The sequence below is a fragment of the Pholis gunnellus genome, assembly GCF_910591455.1.
Source record: "Pholis gunnellus genome assembly, chromosome: 6".
Lineage (NCBI taxonomy): Eukaryota > Metazoa > Chordata > Actinopteri > Perciformes > Pholidae > Pholis > Pholis gunnellus.
This window is the reverse complement of record NC_136532.1, coordinates 10,292,082-10,317,215: the sequence shown is the minus strand read 5'-3', so window position 1 is coordinate 10,317,215 and position 25,134 is coordinate 10,292,082. Positions and strand designations below refer to the sequence as shown.

At 40.9% G+C, this 25,134-nt stretch overlaps 1 protein-coding gene across 1 annotated transcript in view; it reads right to left on the bottom strand.

The window, feature by feature from the left end:
* Nucleotides 1-1,011: 1,011 nt before the first annotated feature.
* The window catches only part of pdlim5a (PDZ and LIM domain 5a), a 57,538-nt gene continuing 33,415 nt past the window's right edge, over nt 1,012-25,134 (bottom strand). Inside the window, exons 6-17 of the mRNA XM_079160694.1 lie at nt 24,629-24,635; nt 23,802-23,839; nt 22,865-22,885; nt 22,743-22,760; nt 22,071-22,243; nt 21,808-21,844; nt 9,582-9,664; nt 6,534-6,735; nt 4,827-5,007; nt 2,999-3,119; nt 2,642-2,757; nt 1,012-2,391 (exon numbers count right to left, since the gene is read on the bottom strand). Coding sequence (XP_079016820.1) covers nt 2,302-2,391; nt 2,642-2,757; nt 2,999-3,119; nt 4,827-5,007; nt 6,534-6,735; nt 9,582-9,664; nt 21,808-21,844; nt 22,071-22,243; nt 22,743-22,760; nt 22,865-22,885; nt 23,802-23,839; nt 24,629-24,635 — 1,087 coding nt within the window. The 3' untranslated portion in view covers nt 1,012-2,301. The remainder of the gene's footprint in view (nt 2,392-2,641; nt 2,758-2,998; nt 3,120-4,826; nt 5,008-6,533; nt 6,736-9,581; nt 9,665-21,807; nt 21,845-22,070; nt 22,244-22,742; nt 22,761-22,864; nt 22,886-23,801; nt 23,840-24,628; nt 24,636-25,134) is intronic.

Genomic DNA, 25,134 nt, shown 5'->3' with positions numbered 1-25,134 from the left:
GTGTCAGCTGATGGTGGTCCATGCACAAGTGATAAAAAAAAGAGGTTAAAAGAGTGGGAAAGGAGCTACGCCTGCAGATTTTACATGAGGTTATTGTATTGTTGTCAAGAATGTAGAAAAACACCCATTTTAGAATTGGCTTGAAGTGGCATCAGCTTCAAACATGAATTACTTGGTAAAGATGAATTACTTTTTGTTGTAAGGGTAATCAATATACAGTATGTTATGATTGTAATACTAAGGAGGTGATGTTGGTCTGTGTGGTGGCTGGCTGGGTCTTTTTGGTTTGTAAATTTGTGTTGTTAAAACGTGAAACAAGTATTTGGATAAGAATCACTCACAGATTCTTACAACCATGGCGACGCTCACGTCCTCATCTCTCACAGTATCTTCACCTCTCTGTTTTCTTTCTATCTCTGTCTTCTCAGCATAGTGGAGACATGCGTTGACATCTGCTTTTCACACTGCTTATGTCAGACTCCTCTGGGTTTCTCCAGCAATGCAGGAAGTTTAGTGTGGTAAGATAGTATTACACTGACAAAAACAAACATAAGGAAACACAGGATATTTCTCTTGGGGGTTTAAAAGAGCATCATTTATTAAACAAATCAGATCCATTTGAATTGTTTTTTTAGAGACTTTAGCTTCTTTTCCCCATGTTGGATTATCACTGTACTTGCCCCCTTTTTGTCACATACCGTAAAAAACACAGAGTTCTTCTGATAACTATGTGAAATTAATAATAAGTGAGTTTTGCTGCCAAGTATTCTGGTGTTTTAATCCAAACAGAAAAGACCAAATGTACCCCTCAGCCATTAATAAAAAGTCAATATCTCCAAGTCAACATATTGATACTAAAAACAGAGAAGAAACTACCCCCCCCCCCCCCATCCTTTCCCTGAAAAGGAAAAGCCCAGTTACTCAAACAGTTAAATACATATTGTCAGATAAGACATTTCTCACTTATATAAACAAAATAAAATATACAGTTTACAACACAAGGATTATGTTTGACCTTCTTTTCCTGCAGGTCAGGACAGAAAGAGCGACTCACTTTTATGAAGCCGATGGAGGACGGAATCAACCACAACAGAATGCAATTGTTATAAATAGCATGAGATAAAATAAGTAAAAATATGAATATGATTCATTAAACTATATGGCACTCAGTATGGAGCACAATTATCAAGATATGTCAGTCAATAATAGTAAGCAAATATACATCGATAAACATAATATGGGCTTTATATTTTGTTTCACATTTATCTATGTTGTATGTATGATGATATATATTTAGCACTTAACACTTCTCGTTAGCTTTCTGAAGTGCCTCACTGTTGTGTATGACTAAATGTGACCTATTATTTTGAAACCGGTAACATTTTTGGTCAATAGTTCAAGTTTCACACAACAAATAGAAAATAAAATTAATTAAAAAAATACAGAAAATTCTAATCATTCGAAGCACGGATCAAAGGCAAACGTTTCAACCATCACCCCAGACATCCAGCACACCTGTATTAAAACAAGCAGCACAAGCACATTTCTTTATGAAGATTCTGATGAAACAAAGTTTAACACAGGAAATTGGATGGCTAATAATCTCTTGGACTTGTTGTACTCGCTGCAGATCAGATTGTTATTTGATTAAAGCTACACAAACATCAACAGTAACAAAAATAAACACCTGCTCAGAAAATAATTGCCCAATATCCTCCTCTCTTTAAAAGTCCTATAGTATATGTATATGTTCTCACACATTTCTGACACGGTCTAAGTTCAGGCGTTGTGTGATTTAGCAGGTTACCCGAGCGTCTTTGTACACTGACTGGATCTCACCCACTCATTGTCGTGCTTCTGAGAAACTCAAGATCAAACTCTGGATTAAGAAATGAAGACTAGGATAAAGTCAAAGACTAGAATCACAAAATCCTACATATTGAACGTCTGACTTTGGTGATCATCACCATTTGGCAGTAAAACTATTCTATTTTTGGATGCACGAGCCAATAAAATCCAGATTAAAATCAATATTTGTGGTGAAATGAGGTAAAAACAGTGATTCTTTACTTGCTGCTCATAGTAGAAATCACATGAGAAAAGTACTGGTTTTACAATGGGTCGCGGTACAAAGACAAGAACAAGTTTACTTTTGCATTCATGGAAATATTTCCCTTATTCTGACCTCTATGCTTGTGCGAGTATTGCTTGAGATTTATTGTTGCAAGAACTACAAAGAGGCCTTCCCGTCCACCAAGAGAGAAAGTAAGGCTAGCAAGTTGTGAAGAAAAGTCTCAGGATTCATATCTTCAGTGTGTGAGCATGTTTCTTGCAAAGAGGTTTGTCTTTCTTGGAGAAGAAGATCTGGCCTTCGAGAGTGGTGCAGCACACCTGAGGAAAAATATACACGTACACACACACACACACACGTAGAAAGGTAAGTAAAGTTGTCCAGAAAACCTTTAAACTCCTCATTAATAATAAACTCACCATCTCTTTAGAAATAATGATAAGAATGCCAGAACGTGCATTTATCGCATGACTGTGAGGGACCCTGACTCTGCTCCTGTGTTTTTGTCCAGTCAGATGGATAATAGTCTCTTAATGAACTTCACTGTGAATATACTACTCCTTCACTTACAGTGCAGACGAAGCAGGTGTCATGCCAGGTGTAACCGAGAGCCTCCAGGAAGTTGTCTCCAGCCTCAATGGGGAACTCACAGCCATGGCAGCTGGTCCCAAACATATTGTAGAAGTCTTTTGACACACAAAGCAACATGGCATGACATACACCACACAACATCAACACTTTCTTTGTTTTTTACAGAAATGAATTTCTTTCTTTATTGTAGCCACCAAAATAAAAGTCTATTCATAACAGAGAGCTACATTTGTCCTTTCAATCCACCGACTTTTGTCTTCCAGTCAGCCTCCATCCGCCCCATCAGCAAGATCTCTGTGCTCAATCAGCATATTGTTCAGAGTCCATATCACTCACCTTGTTCACAGTACGGTTCTCCGTCCTCCAGGTGGAAGGTGTTGTTTCTGATGGGCTGCTGACAGCAAGCGCACAGAAAGCAGGAGACATGCCACGACTGTTTGAGGGCGTGTATCACCTCCTGGGAGCAAAAAGCAAACAGTGTGGTTAGTTGGAGGCATCGTGCAGTTCATTAGTAGCACTGTGTGTGAGTCGGTCACAGTAACTGGAAAATTAGATCCAGGAGACAGAGGCCTTTGGTGGGATGCTGCCGTGTTGAATGCTTATTGGGTCATTATTTGTAGCACTGCTGTGCATTTAATGTCTGAACAAAAACATGCATTTCTATTATCAACCCCTACTTGATCATAACGGATACATGTGTCTGTTATCAGAAATGTTCAGGCTATCCTACAGTGTGTCTTCTTCTCATGTCACATTGAAATATTATGTTTGTGTCTTTTCTCGTGGGCCACATGACCCAGCATAAAATAGACCAACCGCTTTCTTTCCCACCCTTAAACTGTGAGAACAAGACAGGACAGGGAATCAATGGAAAGTCGGTGGGCCGCAGTACAATGAAGGATTAGGGGAGAGGGAGTGAGAAAACAGGTTAATAAGAAGCCGTAAGCTGGTTGAAGATGTGTGAGAAATAGAGGGTTGAAAGGGATAGAGGCTAAAGAGGTTAGAACACGTGAGGGATAAATGTCAGATCTGTTATGAGAGCAGCGATCTCAGCTTCCTGACACTCTGGGTTCATGCTACACCTGCAGCCTCGAGGCCTTTAAGCCTAATTCTCCTAACACCAGAACATATACCACATTCCTGAGTTTCAGTGGTGGTCACTATAGAAATTCCCAATAGCTTTCTTACATTGGCCTCCTAAGCATTTATCATGCATGTCCGGGGTTGGACTGACCCTACAGGTGAACATTTGAAGATGTCTACACCTGTACATTTAATGTATCTTTATTATTTGGTCTCAGATTGATAAAAATAGGTCTTAATGCACAAAGTAAAATGACAGAAGAAGGTATGAAGAGAACTGGATTCCATAGTAATAAAGTCTTACACTTGTATCAGTTTAAAAGGTTGAATCAACTTCTATTTAAACTCACATTGAGAAGTCGGATGTTTTAGCTACAAACATCAAGAGTCTCTGTTCTGTATCATTAATAGGTAAAGCATCTGACATTTGGGAGGTGCTTCATGTAATCATGTAGACTACCAAACTTTATGTGTCCATTTTCCCCACTTTGAACCTCTCAATCTGCAGCTGGCCCATAGTAGTAAAACTACAGAGCAAGGAAGACTAAGAATTCAACTGACGCATGCTTAATGTAGTTGCTGTAAACCAGTCTGTTCACCGTGTTACACACTGTTTATTAATTCTGAAGCACAAAAGCTATAAAACAGATGAAGTCAGACGTTGGTCTGTGTGACAGGTTTGCACTGAATGCGAAGAGAAGTATCGCTTTTGGTCTCCAAACAACAGGTGGTTGAGTTTGAAACAGCCACACACACACACAATGTAAAGGTCAGCTGGACAGTAAGTGAATGGTACCGACGTAAAGTCTTCAGGCAAGTTCTCCATGTTATCTTTCCTTGCACTGCTATGCTAGAGTTCTGTTGTCATCTTCATTGTCTTTTAGCATTGCATAAAATGATCAATGATTAAAGTTAATGAATCTGAACTGTACAGTACATTCTGTTGAATGGCCATCACAAAACAGACAAGACACAAGAGCAGCCAGACAACCATGTACACACACACACACACACACACACACACACACACACACACACACACACACACCCTCCTGCTCTATTTAGCGTCACACCAACTCACCCCCAGTATCTTGGCCTGGCAGCGGCTGCATGACGGAGCCAAGAAATCTTCATAGCAGTGTTCACAGAAGACAGATCCCTGTTCTTCCACAAAGCCTATATCTGCCAGGGATGTACGGCAGTGGGTACAGTTGAATTCCTCCTTATGCCATGATTTCCCCATTGCTACCAGAAATGGTCCTCTGGGGGGGAAAAACACAAGAAGAGACAACAGGATAAGTGGCAATCAACTTTAGGTTTTGAACTGAAGTTACCAAATAACTCTGTATTGGAAAAAATGAACCCATGAGACACAGGCTAATTATTACAACTACTTGTAATATGATGATACTTCGTCATGAATGCAAGTACATATGCAAAGTAAACTACATTGCTCCACAGTTATGCTGATAGGTCGTGTAGTTAATGTATTGTGTTTTCATTGCCATGTCTACAAACGGCCACTAGAGGGCAAATGGGCAAACCGCAAATTAATAAATGAATGCATAACAATGTAAGTAACAAACTTCAACAAGCTGTCTCTTGGTAACTCAGTATATTTCCTGCTTATACCATTACATTGATCATAATGTGCATTATGATGATTATGATTAGTATCAGAATTGCTCGATCAACTAATGGATTCATTGTTTCAGTATTCCATTCAGGTCACTCATTGTTGCCTCAGAAACGAGGAACACAGTTTAGAGATGTAACGTGTTGACGTCATGAAAGGTCTACTGTTACCATCGCCCTCTGCGTCCACTCAGACAGCACCTTGGCACTGTCCACTTTGATGATTAGGTAAAGTGGGAAAACAACAGAGACTAATTTACTCCACACAATAGCTTAGCTGTGCTTATCTGAGCTTTCTCAGATAGCGGCTCGAGCTTGGCCCCCATTAGCATGTGAGCTACCCTATATACTGAGCGGGATGTCATGTAAGGTGACACAAGTTAGATAACACTTGGGTTAGGGCAGTCATGAGATGAAGAGCAGTAGGCAGGAAGGAGGATGAGGAAGTGAGGTGCATTTGAATACAGCTCTTGTTGGATTTAAACAAGAGGAAAACAAAAAATACAAACCCTATAATTAAGCTGAAAAACTGAACGGGATAACCAAGAGTTATATCAGCCTATGTAGTGATTGTTAGTGTGCATGTGTGTGTGTGTGTGTGTTTCGCATTCAGTGTCTACATACTGTACATGTGAAAAATCACCAGTTTGATCTACTGCAGGTGCAACTTAATTCCCCTTCCCCTTATCTACACTACAGTCAGAACTTTGTAGTTCTACAGTTTCATACTCAGATTATTTACTCGAGATGGGTTCCATTCAATTATTTTAAGTGCCGAACTGGGACAATGAATAATTGAGAAGTGGACAAATGTTCCTTTCCGATCTTAATTAGCTTGAGTACAAATGGTTGTCTGTGCAGCCGAGTGGAAGAGATTGGCTGTTTTATGATGATATCCTCGTGCAAGCAGCATATGAGCGTGACATGATAGAACTAAACACCATGCATGTCAACTGTCATGGTGATGACAGCCTCATTCCATCATGATGAGTGAGGCCATAGATTCTTCATTCATGATATTCATTCTGCAGCTTGCTACCAAGAATGATGCTTGTCCAGTGATCACTGTAGGTTAATTGAGGTCCCTGGTTAAAAGGGTAGAACTTAAAAAATCCTGAGATCCTGAAATGACGTTACGGTATTTGTCCCTCACCTGATCACCATGTTGCAGTGGGCACACATGGGCGTCCGAGTCCCAGCAGGGATGTGTTCTGCCATCTGGACCAGGGTGTCCTCGTCTTTAGGATGGGGCTGAGGTAACGGTCGGGCTGGGACAGGACCTTTCGGAACACTGGCACTTCCATTACCCTTCATACCGAAAGACGGGGTGATCAAACCTGTCCGTGGACCGTGACCTGAAGAAGATGGAGGGGAGATAAAAGGTTATACCGGCGAAACAGAGATGGTAAAAGGAAGAAGGAACAAATTGACAACAAAAGAAGTGAGCACTTAGAGCATCACAACGGATGTGTGTATGTGTGCGTCTGTGTTTCCTTCCCAGGTGTGTAAGTTATTTGACCTCTACCCTCTTTGTCTATACACCCAGCAGGTGTCATGGCGGTGCACGCAGCTGGCTGACTACTGTTGTCAAAACCATGAATTCACCACATCAATCTTCCCTGAATCTTTCACTCCACCTTTGACACATTCCTATGCATATTATGTGCATGCACACACACACACACACACACACACACACACACACATATATAGACATAGACCACCAAGACATTCCCTCAGTTAAAACCCAGACCCACACCTGGCTAAACATGTAGCTTGGCCTTTGATCTCCACACTGTGGATGGAGATTTGTTTTTGTATGCGTGTGCATGGGGAGGCTAGGGCTACTTTTAGAGCTTGGATTTACCATAACATGCCATGTTTCAGTGTGTCTGTTTGGGCTAGGAATGGGGCCGGGTTTACATAAAATGTTGGGGCTTGTAAGGAATTCATTTCAGGTTAAACCCATAGGCTGTATGTAAGAAGTGGACGCAGTCACCGTGACGTCACCTATTGGTCTGTGGACTACCGTTTGGAACCTTTTGTTCAGCATTTTGTCCGTCACCATCTTGGCTTTTTTGCAACCAGAAGTGACACAAGAGGGCGGAGCAACCAAACGCATGAAGACATTTTTAGGTGACCAAAATGTTACAATCACTTTTATGGTCTTAAAACACACAGTGAAAAGGTTAAAGTTGTAGGACCGAAACAAGGACAACTTCTAAAGCATACCCTGCGTTTCCCTCTATTTTACTGTAAATGGGACCATTGTTTACCAAATGAACATCATGCTGTATTGAAGAAGACTTGAAATTAGCTTTTGAGACCATAAACTCATGTTTACCATGTTTAGTATGGTGATAAATCAAGTCAGAAGTAGGGCCATTTTCTCTTGTCTTGGACTTCAATACAATCTGACTTCAGTTTGCAAGCAGAGGAGTCGCGTCTTCTGGCTACTAAAAATAATCCACATTTAAAGCACTTCTTCATTGGCTTCACTTATCAGACCCAGAGGTTAATCCCTGGTTGAACCTGGAATAACAGATATTTTGGGCCACTTGGAGGCAGCAGAAACAAGTTGTGAACAGAACATATCAAAGCCTTTTAAGTTGATCTAGCGAACTTGGTAGCAAACAGCTGCTTATTTAAACAACCAGCAGAGCAACATTAAAAAACGGATTTGGAGTTTGTGTTTCTGGATAAATACAAGTATTGTATTCACTCTTCTTCTAGCTCTGTTTTTGAACAGAAGTGAACCAAAACCAAAAGTTACGGGTTAAACAGCAATGAGCTGAAACTCTCTGTGAAGCTCTGTAGAGCTGTATAGAGCTGCAAATTCAGATGATAATTCTCTGTAGGTTTGTCACTAAAAGTATGTATTTTTTATTTATTTTTTCGAATTTGAACATCATATACAGTATTCTACAATAGGCATTTGCACCAAGGCAGTGTCTGACGGTCTGGGTTCCTTAACTGCAACTAAGGATTCATAATGGATCAGTGGCTTACTGCTTCTAGGGCATTATACGGCTAGTAGTATAGTTTCATGAGCCTGGGTCCATGGGTAAGTGACTACGTTTACGATTTTTGTAGAGTGGCAGTTACATCAGGGAGAGAACTGACTTGTGCTGACAGAATGGATGGGGTAAAAGATGACGCATATTAGGCTAGATTCAATGTAATGTATATTTTAGTATGTACATGAAAGGCAGAATAATGTCCAGAAAAGACATTCAATCTCTCAATCTATGGTCTGAGTGCAGATGGAGTAGAGGGCCATTATACTGCAGCTCTGTGGCTTGCCTTTAAAACTTTATTCATAACTCCCGACAGGTCCCTTCAGTAAATATTATCTTTCTAACGGAGTAAAACTGCTACACGTGTGACTGAGCAAGGCGCCATAAGCAGAGCGGGGCCTTCTCGCCTGCTTAATGGGCTTCCACAGAGGAAAAAGACGAGAAAAGAAAAAAAAAAGTCTGCAGTGACCTATTTCACAACATATGTCACGCTTCAAGCACGGAAAATAAGCCTCTTTCCCCTTGCTAACTGGCTGAAACAACATTCAATCCCACAGCAGTAAATCAGTTTATGCCAGGATTTGGAACCAAACATTCAAGAAAAAAATAACAATGTTATTTTTAACTGTAGGTGGGATACATTAATCAATCAAAATACGTACTTGAAATAAAATGTAGTTCAATTCATAAATGAGAGTTTTATTCTTAGGAATCTATTTTGGGGGACTCCGTGACTTATGCTAAGAAAACAGTGGAGGCACCTTAGTCTGATTATTCTCCGCTAGTTAATTTAGTGAAAAACTACCACAACATGCCTCCAGTAAAAGCAACTCACACACAGTCAGACAGATATACTTTTGTTGGATTTTGCAACGGAATTTAGGCAGTAATGCACGATTTCACAGATTTCATGCAGCAATTGGCTCGATGAACACAAATGCATTTTAGTTGCTGAAACCTATATATTATGAATACATTCTGCATTCTCTGCATAATGTTTTCACAAAACGTTATTTGGGTCAGTTAATAGGACACGCGCCAACTGTGGCTTGGTCCTCGACCCATGAATCATATTTTAAACAGCTGGCAATAACCAGTGCTCGTTGTTAATGTGGGAAGAAGTGAATAAAAAAAACATCAAAGATGCGCTGCTATCACAAGTGGAACACACACACTGTGTTTACCCTGGATGGCAACAGGTCCTTTGATCATGGTCTTGACAACTGCAGACTCATGGCTGTTGGGTTCTGGCTCCTCTCCTTCCTCACTGTGCAGAGAGAAAAAATGAAAATGATATGTAAATCAATTAAAAAGGTTTTGAAATGTAATTAATTTAATGAAAACACATCAGAAACCACTGCCCCTGCACATGAAACTCAATTTGCACTGCTTAGATTGCAAAAAGACATGGTTGCTATTTGGCTCCTGCTCAGTCTGCGTCTTACAAAGATGTTGTTTCCGTGGCCATGAGAAAAAAGAAACGCCACGCAAGCACGGTCTCATTTTTCAAGTTCCTGTCAAAATGCAGTAAGACAGGTTCCAGACCACCTACCTGCTGACAGAGCAAAGACAAATATGGCACCAAACAAAACACAGCATGCCGCTACAGCCAAAACAGTACAGTACTCAACTTCATGGTGCACTTCCAATACGTGAGCACAAATATGTTGCCCATGTGCCACTTTCACAGCAGAACAGAGTCCAGGCCACCGGCCTAATGATGGATAGGAGACGAGTAGGTTTGCACAGCACTGACGATATAGCACACCCATACAATAATGATGCCAGTATATCAATATAAATGACTTAACAGAGAGTAATGGACTACGGTAGAGTGAAATAAAGCGCCCATTCCACATGTGCTGTAGACAAATGCCAGACTGGCAGCACTAATGATGGAGGAGAGACAGAGTTCTTATAGTGCAGTATAGAGTTTACCTTTTTCGGGGGATGACTTCTATATTTTTACAACTACCGCATACATAGATATTGTTGCCATCTCCCTTTTTATTTAAAATGTAAGAATTTGGACGCTTCATTGAGGTCATGAAGAGACACACTTAATGAATCCTCACAGCACTTTCATGAGCCCACTCAATTTTAGATTTGGGTCAAAGGCTAAGTTATTTTGAGAGACTCTCCAGTAAAATGTAGCGGTGATCATATCAAATGATGCCGAAGCACTCAATTCAAGTGACAGAAGAGGGGAAATGAAATCACAGGATCAGCTCTCAGCACAAAATAGATTCATTGACCCAATGATGGGTTTTCAGTTTATATTCAGCCAACAGTGCTGTAAAACTTTTTTTTTTTTGTCAGATATGTATTCTTTTGAGTTCACACATTCTCTCAAATTGTTCCCTTGCAAAACAAAACATATATATTGAAGCAAAATACTCCCTCATGACGCAAACTGTCTCCGCTTGACCTGTTATGCACGACGCCCCCAAATTCGGGGGCACTCTGGCTCAGAGGGTGTAGCATGTACCGTCGAAGAAATGTACTTATCGAGAGCGAATATAATGTATGTATACATGTTATATAGCAGATTAAAAAAAAAAGTCTGGGCAATACTATCATCTATGCCATTTTTACAAACTCCAAACACAATTCTACACAACTAATATAATCAACTACATGGCTACGTTTGGACCTACGAAGAGGAAGCTAAAGGCTAGCAAGGAAAACCGAGATAGCAGCAAGCACGCCAACAACACACATAATCCAGACATATGCTCGATATATCTCTCCGTCAAACCATGACCGAGATATGAGCAAACGAACACCAGCAACAACAACTGCTTTATGGCTTATGATCAGAAAATGCACCTCACCTTTTGATGTTGTCGTGAAGAAAATGCAATATTCCATAATATTTGTACACGTTATCTGTTCACTGGCTAACAGAGCTGTCAATCTTATCTGCGTTCAGTTGATTTGTGTGTTGTTTTTTTTAATGGGAAAATATATAGGTCGGGTTGAACCCCCCCCCCAAAAAAAAAGCCCAAAACTGCTGTATTTGGATGTATTGAACACCATTAGTAATATAAAAGTGAAATATGTAGTTTGGTACATGAGAAAATTCAAATGGCACACATTTTGGAAACCTCGCCTAAAACCTCTCTAATTTTGTTCTGCTTCACTTTATCAAAGTCAAACTTTGCAGAGAGACTGTTCACATGTTGTGCTATGAATTTAGGCTTTTAGGTTTTAGGCTTTCAGCTGCATCATTCTAAAGAGATAATCATCCTGAAAGTGCTTATTTTTTCAGACAAACCTGAAACTTTTCAATTTGTGCTGTGTGCCATCTTCATTTACTCTTAACCAGTAACATATATACTGATTCAATAGGTTAAAATTCTTCATTGTGCAACGCTTTTATCAGGAAAAACATTTTGTTGGTTCTACGTAGGGCAGCACCTTTCAACTGACCGATAAACAACTGTATCACAACATTTCACATGAAAAGCCATTATTAATCACATAGATAATACATTAAATATAAAAACAAATTTGGTACGACATTATTTTCAGAAAAAGGTTTTCTTGCTTCATTGAAATTAAGTTGTACATTGAAAAAAAAAAAGGTTTGCTGGTTAGTTATTAAAACAACAAGAAAGGCTTTAAAAGTCCTTTTCCATCTAACTTCCTGTCCTCGCGGAGGTGCCAGAGCTTGTCAAATGCGGTGGAACGAAGCAAAATGTCTCTGCTCTTCAATCAAATGTGGCCTCAGAGCCTCAAACTCTCCATTGCCCTTTAATATGATGCAAACGTCTCTATGAGTAACATCAAGTGTGTGTGTGTGTGTGCCTGTTCATCAGTGCCAGTTGAGGAGCTTGGGTGGGCCAGAAATCTCTCCCCAGACATATTACACCCATAACGCATAATTGTGGCCGATGCCAACAGTTGGATCACTGCTGTCTTCCCCTTGTGCTTGGCTGTTCGGAGACTCATGGGAGACAAGTACTGTGGCAACTGCAGTCATAGTTACGTTGAGTTTTGCCTGTTTGTTGTGTGTGAGTGAGAACGAGCGAAAGGGAAAAAATGAGAGAGAGAGAGTGATAGAAACCATGAGGTGAATCAACAGGCAGAGAGCGACGGAGAGAGAGATAGAGGAAGACGGTCGCATACGTCTGTGTGCCGACTACACCTCAGTAGATGCTCTGCGTATGAGCTGACCTCCCTGCCTCTGCCATGAGCCACAACATCAAATGGTCCCTACAGAGAGTTCACTTGCTTTAACACCCAGGACCACCTCTAAAATCACCAATTCAAGCTTTCTGAATAAGTACTGTGGAATAGCAGTTGTGGGAGATGTGGTCAAACGTACAACTCACAACGAAAGGAGAGGAGACATTAAATTTACCTAAAGACATAGACAGCATTGACGGGAGAAGAGAAGAGAGGGTCTCCCTCTTCTGTGGCAGACTGATGCCAAGACACCCTTTGGTGTGAGAGGAAAAAAAATATCTCAGAAATAAGGAAAGCAACATACACACAAAGTGACGGAGATAGTTGGTTACATATAGCGGTCGAAAATGGCAATCCCACCCTTGGTAGTTGATATTGTCAAATACAAAGAAGATAACACAAACACAATGTGAATCTTAACTGAATGGGCACATGGTTAGAAAAGGAATCTGATGAATGAATACAAACAATGTTAAACAATGAGCACACAAGCTACAGTGCAGTGACAAGCATTGTGATGAATGCACCCTGTGGACTGTTGTGTTAGCATTGATTCCAGCTAATCAGCCTTTGGCTGATACAGTCCTGATTTAAGTACTCTCCATAGGAAAGAGACTGTCACACTGCAGAACATCTCTCTTCATTCTTATTATCTGCTTATCATTTTGTATACCATGTGTCTGACAGGAGGAGCCAATACTAACTTCTTAAGTCTGTAGCCAGAGTGAGAGAAAGAGAGTTTAGACAGCAGGCAGACAGCGCCAGAGCCACAATTTCAGAATCCGATTTATTTGACAAGCACGTGTGCTCTTGTAGAATTTGTCTTTTGCATGTCTCTAGATTTACTTACACACATATAAAATAACAGCTAGTAAAGAGGAAGACAAGGTGTTTACATAAGCATTATATAAGTACGTTTAAAAAGTACCAATGAACAAAAGAATACAAATAAAATGTCTATCTACAAGTCAAATGTTCTGTAAGTTGTAAAAAAAATACCAAAAGGGCAAATAAATAAATACTGATAATTAAAATGCTACAATTTCATTACCATTTTCAGTAAACTAATTTACATTCTACCTACTGCCAACAATTTTGCACTTCCACACCCGCTTGTATAGCTCTTTCATTTGCTCCAATTCTATTCATGGCCATACTTTAGACATTAGCTGAGAGTAATTAAACCAATGAGTGACCCCCAGGTTGCCCAACCACTGCTATAAGTCACCATAAAGCTAGAAAAGTAGCACATTAAGCAAGTAAATCAGTAAGCTTTCTGGCTAGTTAATCAAACTAAATTTGCTGTTTTCTCTACACTGAAACAGAAACAAGAGCATCAGCTGGCGCCAATTTATCAAGCAGAACGGTCCTGTAAAAGAACAGAAAAGACCTCATCCTCATTATGCTATGGAGCTATAATGCTCAGTGAGATTAAAAGCTATAGTGACATCCATTTAAATTATCTTGGCGAACAAGCTAACGACATCCATTTTCATTAGCTTTGGTAATTGGCTAACAACAGGTGACAAGTAGAGCAGGAAATAAGATGCTCCCCAGTCCTTCATTCATTAGAGCCAATTACAGCACAGCTCGTTAATATTCTCCACCAATCAGGCCAATTATATGGGAACTTAATTGTATTCTGCAAGACTGTGATTGGTTGATTAATGGAGGCCCCGCTGTTCTGATTCAATAGTAGCCAGTTAGAGAGCTGACCATCTGGACGCACTGGGCCACATATGAACCTTGTTAACTGAAGGGATGATTAAAGAGGGATGGGAGGAAGGAGGGAGGGAGAGAGGAATATATTTATTTTCTTTTTATCCGTCTTCTTGTTCTGTCTCAGTGTTCTACACTTTTTTACATTAATACAGTGCAACGTAGAAATTTAAAATCATGTATCACTACACTGTCATCGGCCGATGCTCTGCATCTCTGTTATCTCTGCCGGGAGGATCATGCGACCAGTGAGTGAGTGAGTGAGTGAGTGAGTGAGTGAGTGAGTGAGTGAGTGAGTGAGTGAGTGTGCACCTCTGTCCACAGCCATCTCGCATTCTGCTGCAACAAACTGCATAATATTGTGGTTGTCCTGTTATGGCTCCATGCTCAAGGACATACTGCCATTAACTTCCTGCTGGCTCCTCACTCACTACTGTTAACCGGTCCCTGGCCCGGTAGGAGCCGCTAGTGATTACACAGCTTAGTGCATCTCCGACCCCCCAGCTCCGACTCTGTGACCACAGTGGGGGGATAACAGTATGTGGTGTGTTTAGCTAACAGCTAATGGAAATAGCAGCAACACACTGCTGCATTCCTCTCTGCAGCTCACGTTTATTGTTTCGGACGGTGTGTTTTAGCTAACCACAGATGGAACTACCAGTACACACACTACCTCACCACCACCCCATCCGCTGAAGTTTGATTTTGTTTTTGGCAAGAATGTACGACGTGTCTTATACGATGGCTTGCCTGCATTAACTGCCACTTGTTTTTGACTGTATATGAAGTGCGTTTTACGACGCCTTACAGGGTCTAAAGGGGGATTAGCCGATTGTGGGTTGTATTCATTCAATCACACAATACAGACACATTGCAGACACACCTGCTAGAGATCTGCACTCTACTGAGTACACTCTTTCTAGTTTTTCCTGTCATTATGTTATCTGAAGTCTCGTTTTCAGCTCTACCGGCTGAAAACAAGACTTCTTGATTGCTGATATGAAGTGATGAGTACAAAGAGTACATTTCAGTACACCGACTGTTTACATATGTTAAAAAGTAACCCCTTGTGTACTGTAGCTCCGACGAGAACTTGTTTTATGCATCTCATAAATGTGTTGGTTTGGTTTGAACATTGAACAAATGGTCCATTAAAATAGCTGACTGCTGTCCAGCAGCTCTCTCCACCACACAACAGATGGTCTATAATATAGCACTGTGATATTCTTTGGATCGCATTCAATCCTCACACACTATACCTTCCATGTGCATTCACACACGCACACACAAAGACATCCACCCACTCAAACTCTCCCTCACGCACACACTTCTCATACTTCACGGTTTAAATGTGTGTCGACTAGCCACTGACCGATCTCTGTGAGATGCTGCCAAGTTGTTTCACAGTGACCACGGAATGTCATGACTCGTGTCCACAGAGACATATGGACCGTGTCAAGCTCTGACTAAACAAAGCTCTTTCACTGCAATGAATGGCATGTTCAGTGGACTCACGGGTTATTTCAACTACATGATAAAATTAGGTCTATAGCGCTACCATTAAAAAATAAATAATTATATTAGTCAAATTGCACAACAAATTGTCGTCTTGTGCTATTATTGTGAAACAAACATGCATCACATCACATTGGTGTTCATCATCACATTATTTGTGAAGTAGATGATTATATTATTGTCACTCTTTCCTGGACTCAGACATGGACAAAACTGTATTTAAAAGACTTTAAACCACAATTAATACAAATTAATTAATGATTAATATTGATTGTTCTTAATTGTTTTAAACTTAAAACAGTGCCAGAGAACAATTCTCTAGCAGTCAGGAAAGTTAAAGCTAGTTTTGTCCAGGTCTGCCCCGTCTACCTCTTGTTCTTCGACAGGTGCAGCTCACTGACGCTACGACGCTTCTTTTTCTTCTTCTTCAAGCGTAGCGGCGGCGCTTGAGTGATTGGCGTGATTAGCAGGGCGTCCAATAAGCAGTGAGACACTGCTTTCTCAGGAGGCCAAGGACTGCTTTGACAAGTTGTTCTGACAAGGTGATGACACATAAAGGAAGAGAGGAGGCAGAGGAGGAAAGGTACATTGTGACGGATCCAAGATGTCAATTGTGTAAAAAAGATAGAAAGAGAAAAGGGTTTCAGAAGTAGTCAATTAAAGCCTAAAGATAGAGGTTGTTGGCAGGGAACACACAGAAGGATACTTTCAGGGTGAAGCTCACACAACACTGGAACACTGTTTACCTCGCCCGCACCGGACTGCTGTGCTCAGGTTGTGTGTTTTGTGTGGGCTGTTTGGGAGCGCTGGGGGTGAGCGGAGGGGGGCAGGGGGCTGCTCTGGGCAGGAAGTCCAGAGGACTTGACAGGAGCTCTCTCCTGTTTACAAATACGTAACCAAAGTGAAATTAAATCTCTCCACAGAAAATACTGAAAAGGTGACAAAAACATTGTTTCAGTAATTGTGGCAGATTGGTATCCTTCCCCCCAACAGTGAACTAATATGTAGTTCTCGCAACACTTCAGTGGCACTGTACCTGACTGGTTTGGTAGAAAAAACACGATGACGTGTTGATATATGAGATAGACGAGTATTGACTTGAGCTGCAGAACTGAAGGGACACACATACAGACACACAGATTGCACAGATAAGTGAAGCAATTTAATGAGCTGTCACTGAAAAGTTTACTTCATGTGCATCAAGTATTTGAAGTGTTGCGCAGCACCTGTGTTGAGGAGAAAGGTCAAACCGAGTCTGCATGGCCTTTAGAGATTTGGTAGCGTGTCTATATAATTTGTGGTCATCACCATCATCATCAGTGAAACGACCTCTGCACTCAGTTTTTTGAGTCTGTACTGTCCTCTAGTGGCGTCACAGGGGAATTGCTAGACCAAGGCAGTAACAAGTAAACTTTTTTTGGACCTATTATGCATTTTAGTGTAATACTGTCAGCATTCATCTCAAGCTCAATGTACCTTTCATCTGTGGGCTGTTGAAAGCCTGGTGGCTCTGGATCTGCACCATCTGAAGCAGCTGGCCTGAGGACAGGGCCAGGATCAGACGAAGCCTCAGGTGCTTGGTTTTGAACTAATGAGTCGCCGCTACCTGGTGACAAGTTAAGTTCTTGAGCAGGCGATACACTAGAAACAGGTAAACAGGATGCTGGAGTGTGGGTACAAACAGGACTCGGTCCGAGAAAATGTGGGACGTGTGCTGGCATTAACATTGCATCAAGAGACGTGTTATTTGGCGTTTGGGTTTGACATGATTGTATTTGGCTTGGGGTTGAACTAGTGTGCGTTAAAGGTACGTACATTGGAGCTAATGGATAGTTGATATTAGACAAATGGGTTGGGTGTACTTGATAAAACATGTTAAAAGAACTTGAATACGTCATTGGGAGGGCAACTAAGTGAAGGGGTGTTGTAGATGAGGCATTGTTCTCTTGATGTTGAGTTTTTAAGAAGCTGCCGGGTTCAGAAATGAGGAAATAGTTTGGGATTGCAGCTCCCTCCTCTGGCCATTGCTGATTGGCTGACGAGCCTGCCACCTGTGGCTGGTCAATGTGATCAGATGTGGATGAGGCTCCTGCATCATTCGGTCCACTGAAGGCTGAGCGTGAAACCTCTACTTGGTCAATGGATCGATGCGTTGGAGATCTGTCACTGGCAGGTAACAGATAGCAGACCATAATAACACATAATAGTTTTTAGATGCATTTCAAATATATAGTTTAGATTGAAGGAGGAGTTTGTTATAGTGGAGGTGTTAAAGTGATCAGTAAATGCTCTAATGTGAAAACTGTGTTATAGCTTGCAAAATCACAGTGTATTAAACTTGAGTTTGTAACACATCAAATTATTGGCCACATGTGTGAACACGCATGGTTAGTTAGTACCTGTGATTACATTAAAAAAGCCTTTTTGGTAACTGCTGTTTTATTTAAAAGTGACTGCCGTGTTGTGGGACAATTTAACATGACAGGTGGAGAGGTGTAAAAGGGTGTCACAAGTTCAGATGATGATTTATACCATTTATACGTGACCTCCCCACTGTTTGTCTCAGATTCAGTGGGACAACTAGAAGAGTAAAGAGTGGAGGAACTGAGGAAGAAGGAGAGAACGGAAGGAAGGAAAGGGACACCAGAAACAGAAAGAAAGGAAGACAAGAAAAACACGTAATCATTTTATTAGCTACAGTATTAATAGTATTTTTTTTAAACTCAAAACACAGAAGATACATTTCAGCCACCAGACGTCCGGCTGTTTTCAAAATGCAACACCATTACAATCTCCAAGGAATTAACTATTATTAAATCTGCAGAGAGTAAACATAGGGTTGAAATAAATGTAGAGGCACCGGAGACATATTTTACATAGCAAGGGCCTCAAAAAAAAAAAAAGCATTTATACAGTCACTTTGCACACCATCAAAGCTGAACAACCTGCTCACTGAAAAGAGCCTTCCTGACTTGCCTTACACCATACAAATGTCTTTCAGCAGCGATCTGGTCGGTCTGTCTACATTCCAGCAGCATATCCCAAATAAGCGATTGTTTTTTATATAATATACACGCATGAAAGGTTGAATTCTCTTCCCACTTTTCAGATGACATCATATTTCAAGGCACTTTTTTTAATGAAAAGCTTTTAAATGGGTTTGAAGTGTCTCCCATGACATTACAACAGTCCAAATAAAATGAAGGGACATTCATAACCGTCTAATGCATCAGACAGACCAAAGCCAGATTTGCTATGTTCAATGATCTCAGCAATAGCCTTCTGAATCCAAACCGCACACCTTCCCAGCAGTGCAGTGATGTAGTGCATTTGTAAAAAAAAAAAAGTGTGACTGACAGTTTTGCTTCTCTCTCATTAGCTGTATGCAGACTTCCATGATAGGCTGCAGGGTTTCCCTATTTACACATTTGAGATGTCTGTATATCATCATGTTTAAGAATGAACATAGACTGAGAGGTCCATTCAAATGTTGTCTGCCTTTTCTCACCACCGTGGGAACCGGTCCTGTTTGCTGTCTGCATCACAGCCAGCACATACAATATACAGTATAGAGTCAGTGTTTGTGCTATGTATGGAAGACAATACATAAATGTAGTGGGAAGTCTAAGATAGGCAGAGATGCAGATTGACAACTGCATATTTGAATTTGTTCAGAGTATTTTATTAGATCCCATTTAATAAAAAACTCTGGATTACTTGTCTTCTATATCCATTATTGTGGAAAAAACACACAAATACTCAGCTAGTGACACATGTTAAGCTCAATACTTTATCCTAACTATCCACATAAATGTTTTAGTTTTTATTAGTATGCAGATAGCTCTGGTTTCATGAAATCACTACCTTGTACACAGAGAGGAGCATACAAATGCTGTGACCAAACCCAAATTCATGTATAATGAGGTCAACGCACTCATAAAAGTCAGTATTTACGCAGCAGTATACCTTTATGGCCGGAGTCAGTGGAGTGGCCGAGCACATAAGCAGCACTTCATTAAAGGTCTGAATGAGGCCAGCGCAGTACAGCCACATAAAGAAACAGTAAAGGACAAGCCCACACACACACACACACACACACACACACACACACACTAACACACACATACACAAAGAAACTCCACCAGTTCCTTTGCAAGCTTTCACTCCAGTATTGTTTGATTTATTTCCTTTATTTCCACAAGCCCATACGCTGTTATCCCTTCAGCAGTCAAAGTCATGAACCACCACCTCCAGATGTCAAACCAATGTAGTGCACACATACACAGGCAGACAATTAAACCCACGCGCACACACAAACACACACACACACACACACTAACACACTCATGCACAAAGAAACTCCACCAGTTCCTTTGCAAGCTTCCACTCCAGTAATATTTGCTTTATTTCCACAAGTCCATAAGCATTTATCCCTTCAGCAGTCAAAGTCATGAACCACCACCTCCAGATGTCAAACCGATGTAGTGCACACATACACAGGCAGACAATCAAACACACACACACACACACACACACACACACACACACACACACACACACACACACACAGTCTACTGGTTTACTGGACATTGAGGGTGCGAGCAGACACTCCGTGGTGCCAGTCTCTCAGCTCGTTGTACTTAGGACCAATCAACACCCGAGTGGTGGCCTTGTTCGCTCTGCCATCACCAGAAGAGAGAGAAAAGAAGAGAAAACACACCAAACGAGAGAAAATAAGGATTTAGGAAAAGTAGAGTAGATGCCCTGCAGTCTGCGATGAGATACACTGTAAGCCATGCCACAAGGAAAGCCTGATGATACGGAAAGGGCTGTTGGCACAAACACGAAGCTGATGATAAACAGGTATTGATGGGGTGGAAATGTGCAGCCTGTACTGTTTAGCTGTTGAATGAGAACGTTTGAGACCTGGCCGCCATGCTGAAAACAGTTGAGGCCAAACAAAGTAAAAGTTCTCATTTTACAGCTAAATTGTTAAAATATGTTTCTGAAAACATTTGAGGTGAGAAAATGGCAATACAGAACCTGGATTCATATTTGATCAGAGTTCACAAGCTTCATCTAATTGACAGCTGCTTAAGGGACTCCTTCGACAGATTATCTGTCCCATGTACTACTGTCAGGATATAGTGACAGCAAATGTTAAAAGTTATCTTTATAATAGTGACCAACTGCAGCTTTACCTCCTGTGTCGTGAGGTCTAAATGCAGCCCATGATTCATGGCCAGGTTGGACTGAAATGATGAATAAATTCAACCATGACAACGACAACACCCAGCGGGATTTTCAGCATGTTAACACAAGTGATCACAGACACTCGGCGATCGCGTGTATCGCCACAAACCAGCAAGAGCAATGGACAGCCAATGGACGACTCACATCACACTGACCACAAGACCAACAGTCCAGCCTTGACTGTCAACAACAACGATCACAGATCATGACATGCGGCACTGCAAGGCTGTCACATCCACAAGTAAATGCACAAACAACACACAAACAAAAAGTCTCATGAAGTTACATTTTGATCGGCAAGGACAGATGAAAACACTGTCAGCTGCCAGCGTTCAGCAGTCTCAGAGGGGAATTTAATTAAAACTGCATTCTGAACTTATTGGCGCAATTAAAAATGGACATACTGTACAGTGCACAGGGATCTGGCTTTCGACTTAAAGGCTCAAATGTGATCCCTTCTTTGCCGTCTAGACAGGAAGAGGCCACACAGCATCAGTACAATTGCCGGGCTGTGCCACAGAGATCTGCAGTCACATTTTCTGTTGCTCTATGTATGTAAACGTGGCCTTTATGTGTTAGAGGCTACCGACTGAGTGGGTTAAAACAAATAACTAAATGAAATGTATTGTTATTCCACACAATGCACTTATTCATACAAATAACAATAAAAAAAACTGATGACGGGGAGTCTGGGGCTATTAAAACCCCAGTAAGCAGTGTCATTGCACTTACTTTGTCTTCTTGGCTTCGTCAGTTTCCTCCTCTTGAGCTAAAAGGGAACGAATAGAAAGTCCATAAAAGGAAATAATAAGCTTTCGATTTAGAAAGAAAACGGTACACAGTAAGCGTCGTGATGTTGCAATGTTTGTCAGCCCTATGTATGGAGGTCGCCCTGCGCTCAGATGTGTCGATTCATTAGCTCAGGTGCACGAACAAAAGACGGGGTAATGACTATGCAAACGTCGTCACCGTGTGCACTTCAGTGAGTAACGTACCACGCTCGGTACCGGTGATCTGAGCCAGAATCCTGAAAGACCTGGACTGGGTTGTCCCGCTGCGTGGGCGCCAGTCCTCTGTGTCCTCCATTATGCGCTTCCTGCTGGCATCAGCATGAGTGGGCACATGGTAAAACTGGATGTCTGTGTCCACAATGTGTTTCCTGGGAACTCTGGAAGGACAGGGTGTAGAACAGGATGGATGACATCAGCAAATATGCTTTTCATTTTACATCCTCCCTCTCATATAAATGATCAAAGTTATAGAGACGTAGACTGACGTCATTTCCCTGAAGGCATTATAGCGTACTAAAGTGAAAAGTGTAATATTGCAGGATCCAGTAAAACATTTTATACTGCCAGACGTACTACTTTGAGTAAGTAGCTCTTTGCATCAGAGCATGTTGTCAGACAAAGACATGTTTAGTCTGGTTTAGTTTTGGTGGTTAATTTCAATCAAGGATTTAAACTGTTATACATGTATTAGCATTATTTAACACACAGTTATAGGAATGGAATAACTGTTTAGATTGGAGGTTACATGAGGTGGCAATGTGGCACACTGTAAAAAAATGCACCTACAGTTTGTGCTTATTAGACAACAAAGGGGGTAAAAATCACACCGCACTTTGTTAAATGCACTTGGTGTCTAGGTCTGAACCAATCTGATACCTTGGTGGCTGAGGTTTTCTGACAGAGAAAAGGGAGAAGAAAACGGAAATAGACTGAATAGAGGCGGGAAAAATAAAACGGCGACATTCACAGTTTTGAAGACACAATCTGAAAAGACTTACTTCAAAATACTCTGAGGTCCACTAAAGGGCAATAAAGTAGAGGAGGAGGAAGAGATACAAGCATGAAGAATTAATTCCATTATTTAAAAAATAATAATCAAAAGGAAGTGTAAAAAGCAGGCAGTAGAAGGCAGAAGAATATAGCTTGAGAAAAGAAAAAGAAAACATATGAGCCACAACTACCAATGCATGCAAAACAGAGTCAAAATATCAGACATTTGATCAGATCACCAGTTTCTAAATACAAGTCAGTTCTATTTTCAACCACATGGTGGTACTGCTGGATCGTCTGGGCTTCTATAGAAGTGTGGTTACTGTTTGGACAGTAAACATGGTCATGAAAAACATGATCATAATTTCTTTTTTTTTAAGTTGTCATTTGTGTTTCTAAAAACGTATGAACAGTAAATATGTGTAAATCTACAGTCGTCCTTGGCCCATTACTAATTGGCTACACACACACACACACACACCAACACACTCACCTAGCACACTGATGATGAACACATTCTTGTCACAGCAGCAGCAGCTATGTGGGTGTGGGAGAGTTGACGGCTCTATGTGAGCCTGGTCACACACTTACAGTTATACAGTGTCTGACAGTGTGTGTGTGTGTGTGTGTGTGTGTGTGTGCCACTCTTTCAAAATATTTTTTGGGTGATTTACAGTAAAATATACTGTATTCTCAGCATGTTTCTGACACAAAATTTGAATTACCTGAACGTATGTGTGCTGCAGTTCCTGCACAATTTAAACATGAAAATAAACCAACTAGATGATAAAACATTGCTATCACCAATCATTCTCTGCAGTAAAATCATAAACAAATGCATGCAGATGCCACATAGAGTAGACACACAGATGCGGAGAGCGGTGGAAGAGTAAAAAAAAGGCAGGCTGACAAACACTAACAACCTGGCATGCTTTAGAGACTAACTTTGTGACTTGAGGAGATGCCGCAGTCTGCAAAGCAGTCTGCAAAGCAGAAAATAAGGGTTGAAAGGAAGGGAGAAAGACAGAGTATTGACACATCCAAATTATTGCCAATTTACAGTAAAAACATGTCTGTTGTCATTCACAAAATCCCCTCTGAAACGAGCCACACAGCTCTTTTACAGTACAGCATGCAAACAGGCAAGCACGACGCAAGTACGGACACACATACTGTCTCACATTGTCACCTCAGCAATAGATTCAAAAGAATGAAAAGCAAAGAAGATGTAAAAAAAAAATGAGAAGAACATTGAGATAGAAATGGTTAAGTGAGGAAAGCAAGTTAAAGTAAAAAATACTAAAGACAGATCCAGATCTTGCCTTATTAAAGTATCCCATGCTATTAAATGACATCTTGGGGAAAGCTATGTACTCAACTGAAAGGCAGCTTGTGCGTGTGTGTGTGTGTGTGTGTGTGTGTGTGTGACCACAGCTGCATGGTGTAAGGTTATATTGTGCAGAACACTGGTGTCTGCCGAGTGTCACAGAAAGAGAAACCACTGATCCTTTCGTCAGTGTTGCCCACAGAAAAGAGCGCAGAAAGAACATAAACATTAGGATCAACGTAGAAATGATGAGTCACAAAAGGAGTACATTCAGTCCATTTGGAATCCTGAGTGCAACAAATCAAACACATCCAGATCTTGTTTTGTTTTGAGGTGAATCTCTAAAAGAATGAATGAACAAGTGAATGAAAATGTGGCATGAAGTGTGTTCGTCTGTGAAGAGAAAATCTACGTGGATTCAGGGCTGAAACCTTTATTGACTGACTGATTTGCTACAAGAGCGAAGAGAATGCCACACAGCACCAACGCAGGCTATATATACGCAGCTTACTCACAGAATAGCCATACTCACTATACCTCTTGAGAGAGGAGAGTCGGGTTGAGACCGACACGTAGAAGATGAAGGTGGGAATTATGTAAAGAGAGGCGCTGAGTAGAAAGTATTAGCTGTATAATTTACAACTGCTAGTAACCATTGATGTGTTTTACATGTGGTGCTGCCTTCAAACACCTGACGTCGATACAAAATACAGTAGAAGAGGTGTACTTTCACTAAGAAAAGTTTTTTTAAGTCAAATATCTTGAATGCTTTATGAAAAAATGAAAGTAAAAATGCCCTCACAATCAAACTGGAGTGGGAGGGCGAGTACTTTTTGATTTGTTTCATGGCAATAGGTTGATATGTGTTAATATGAGTACAAATATATACAGCCATCTTGCCAAGGATAATTTCGTCCGTCCACGCACATTCATAGTGATTTCAATTGTCAT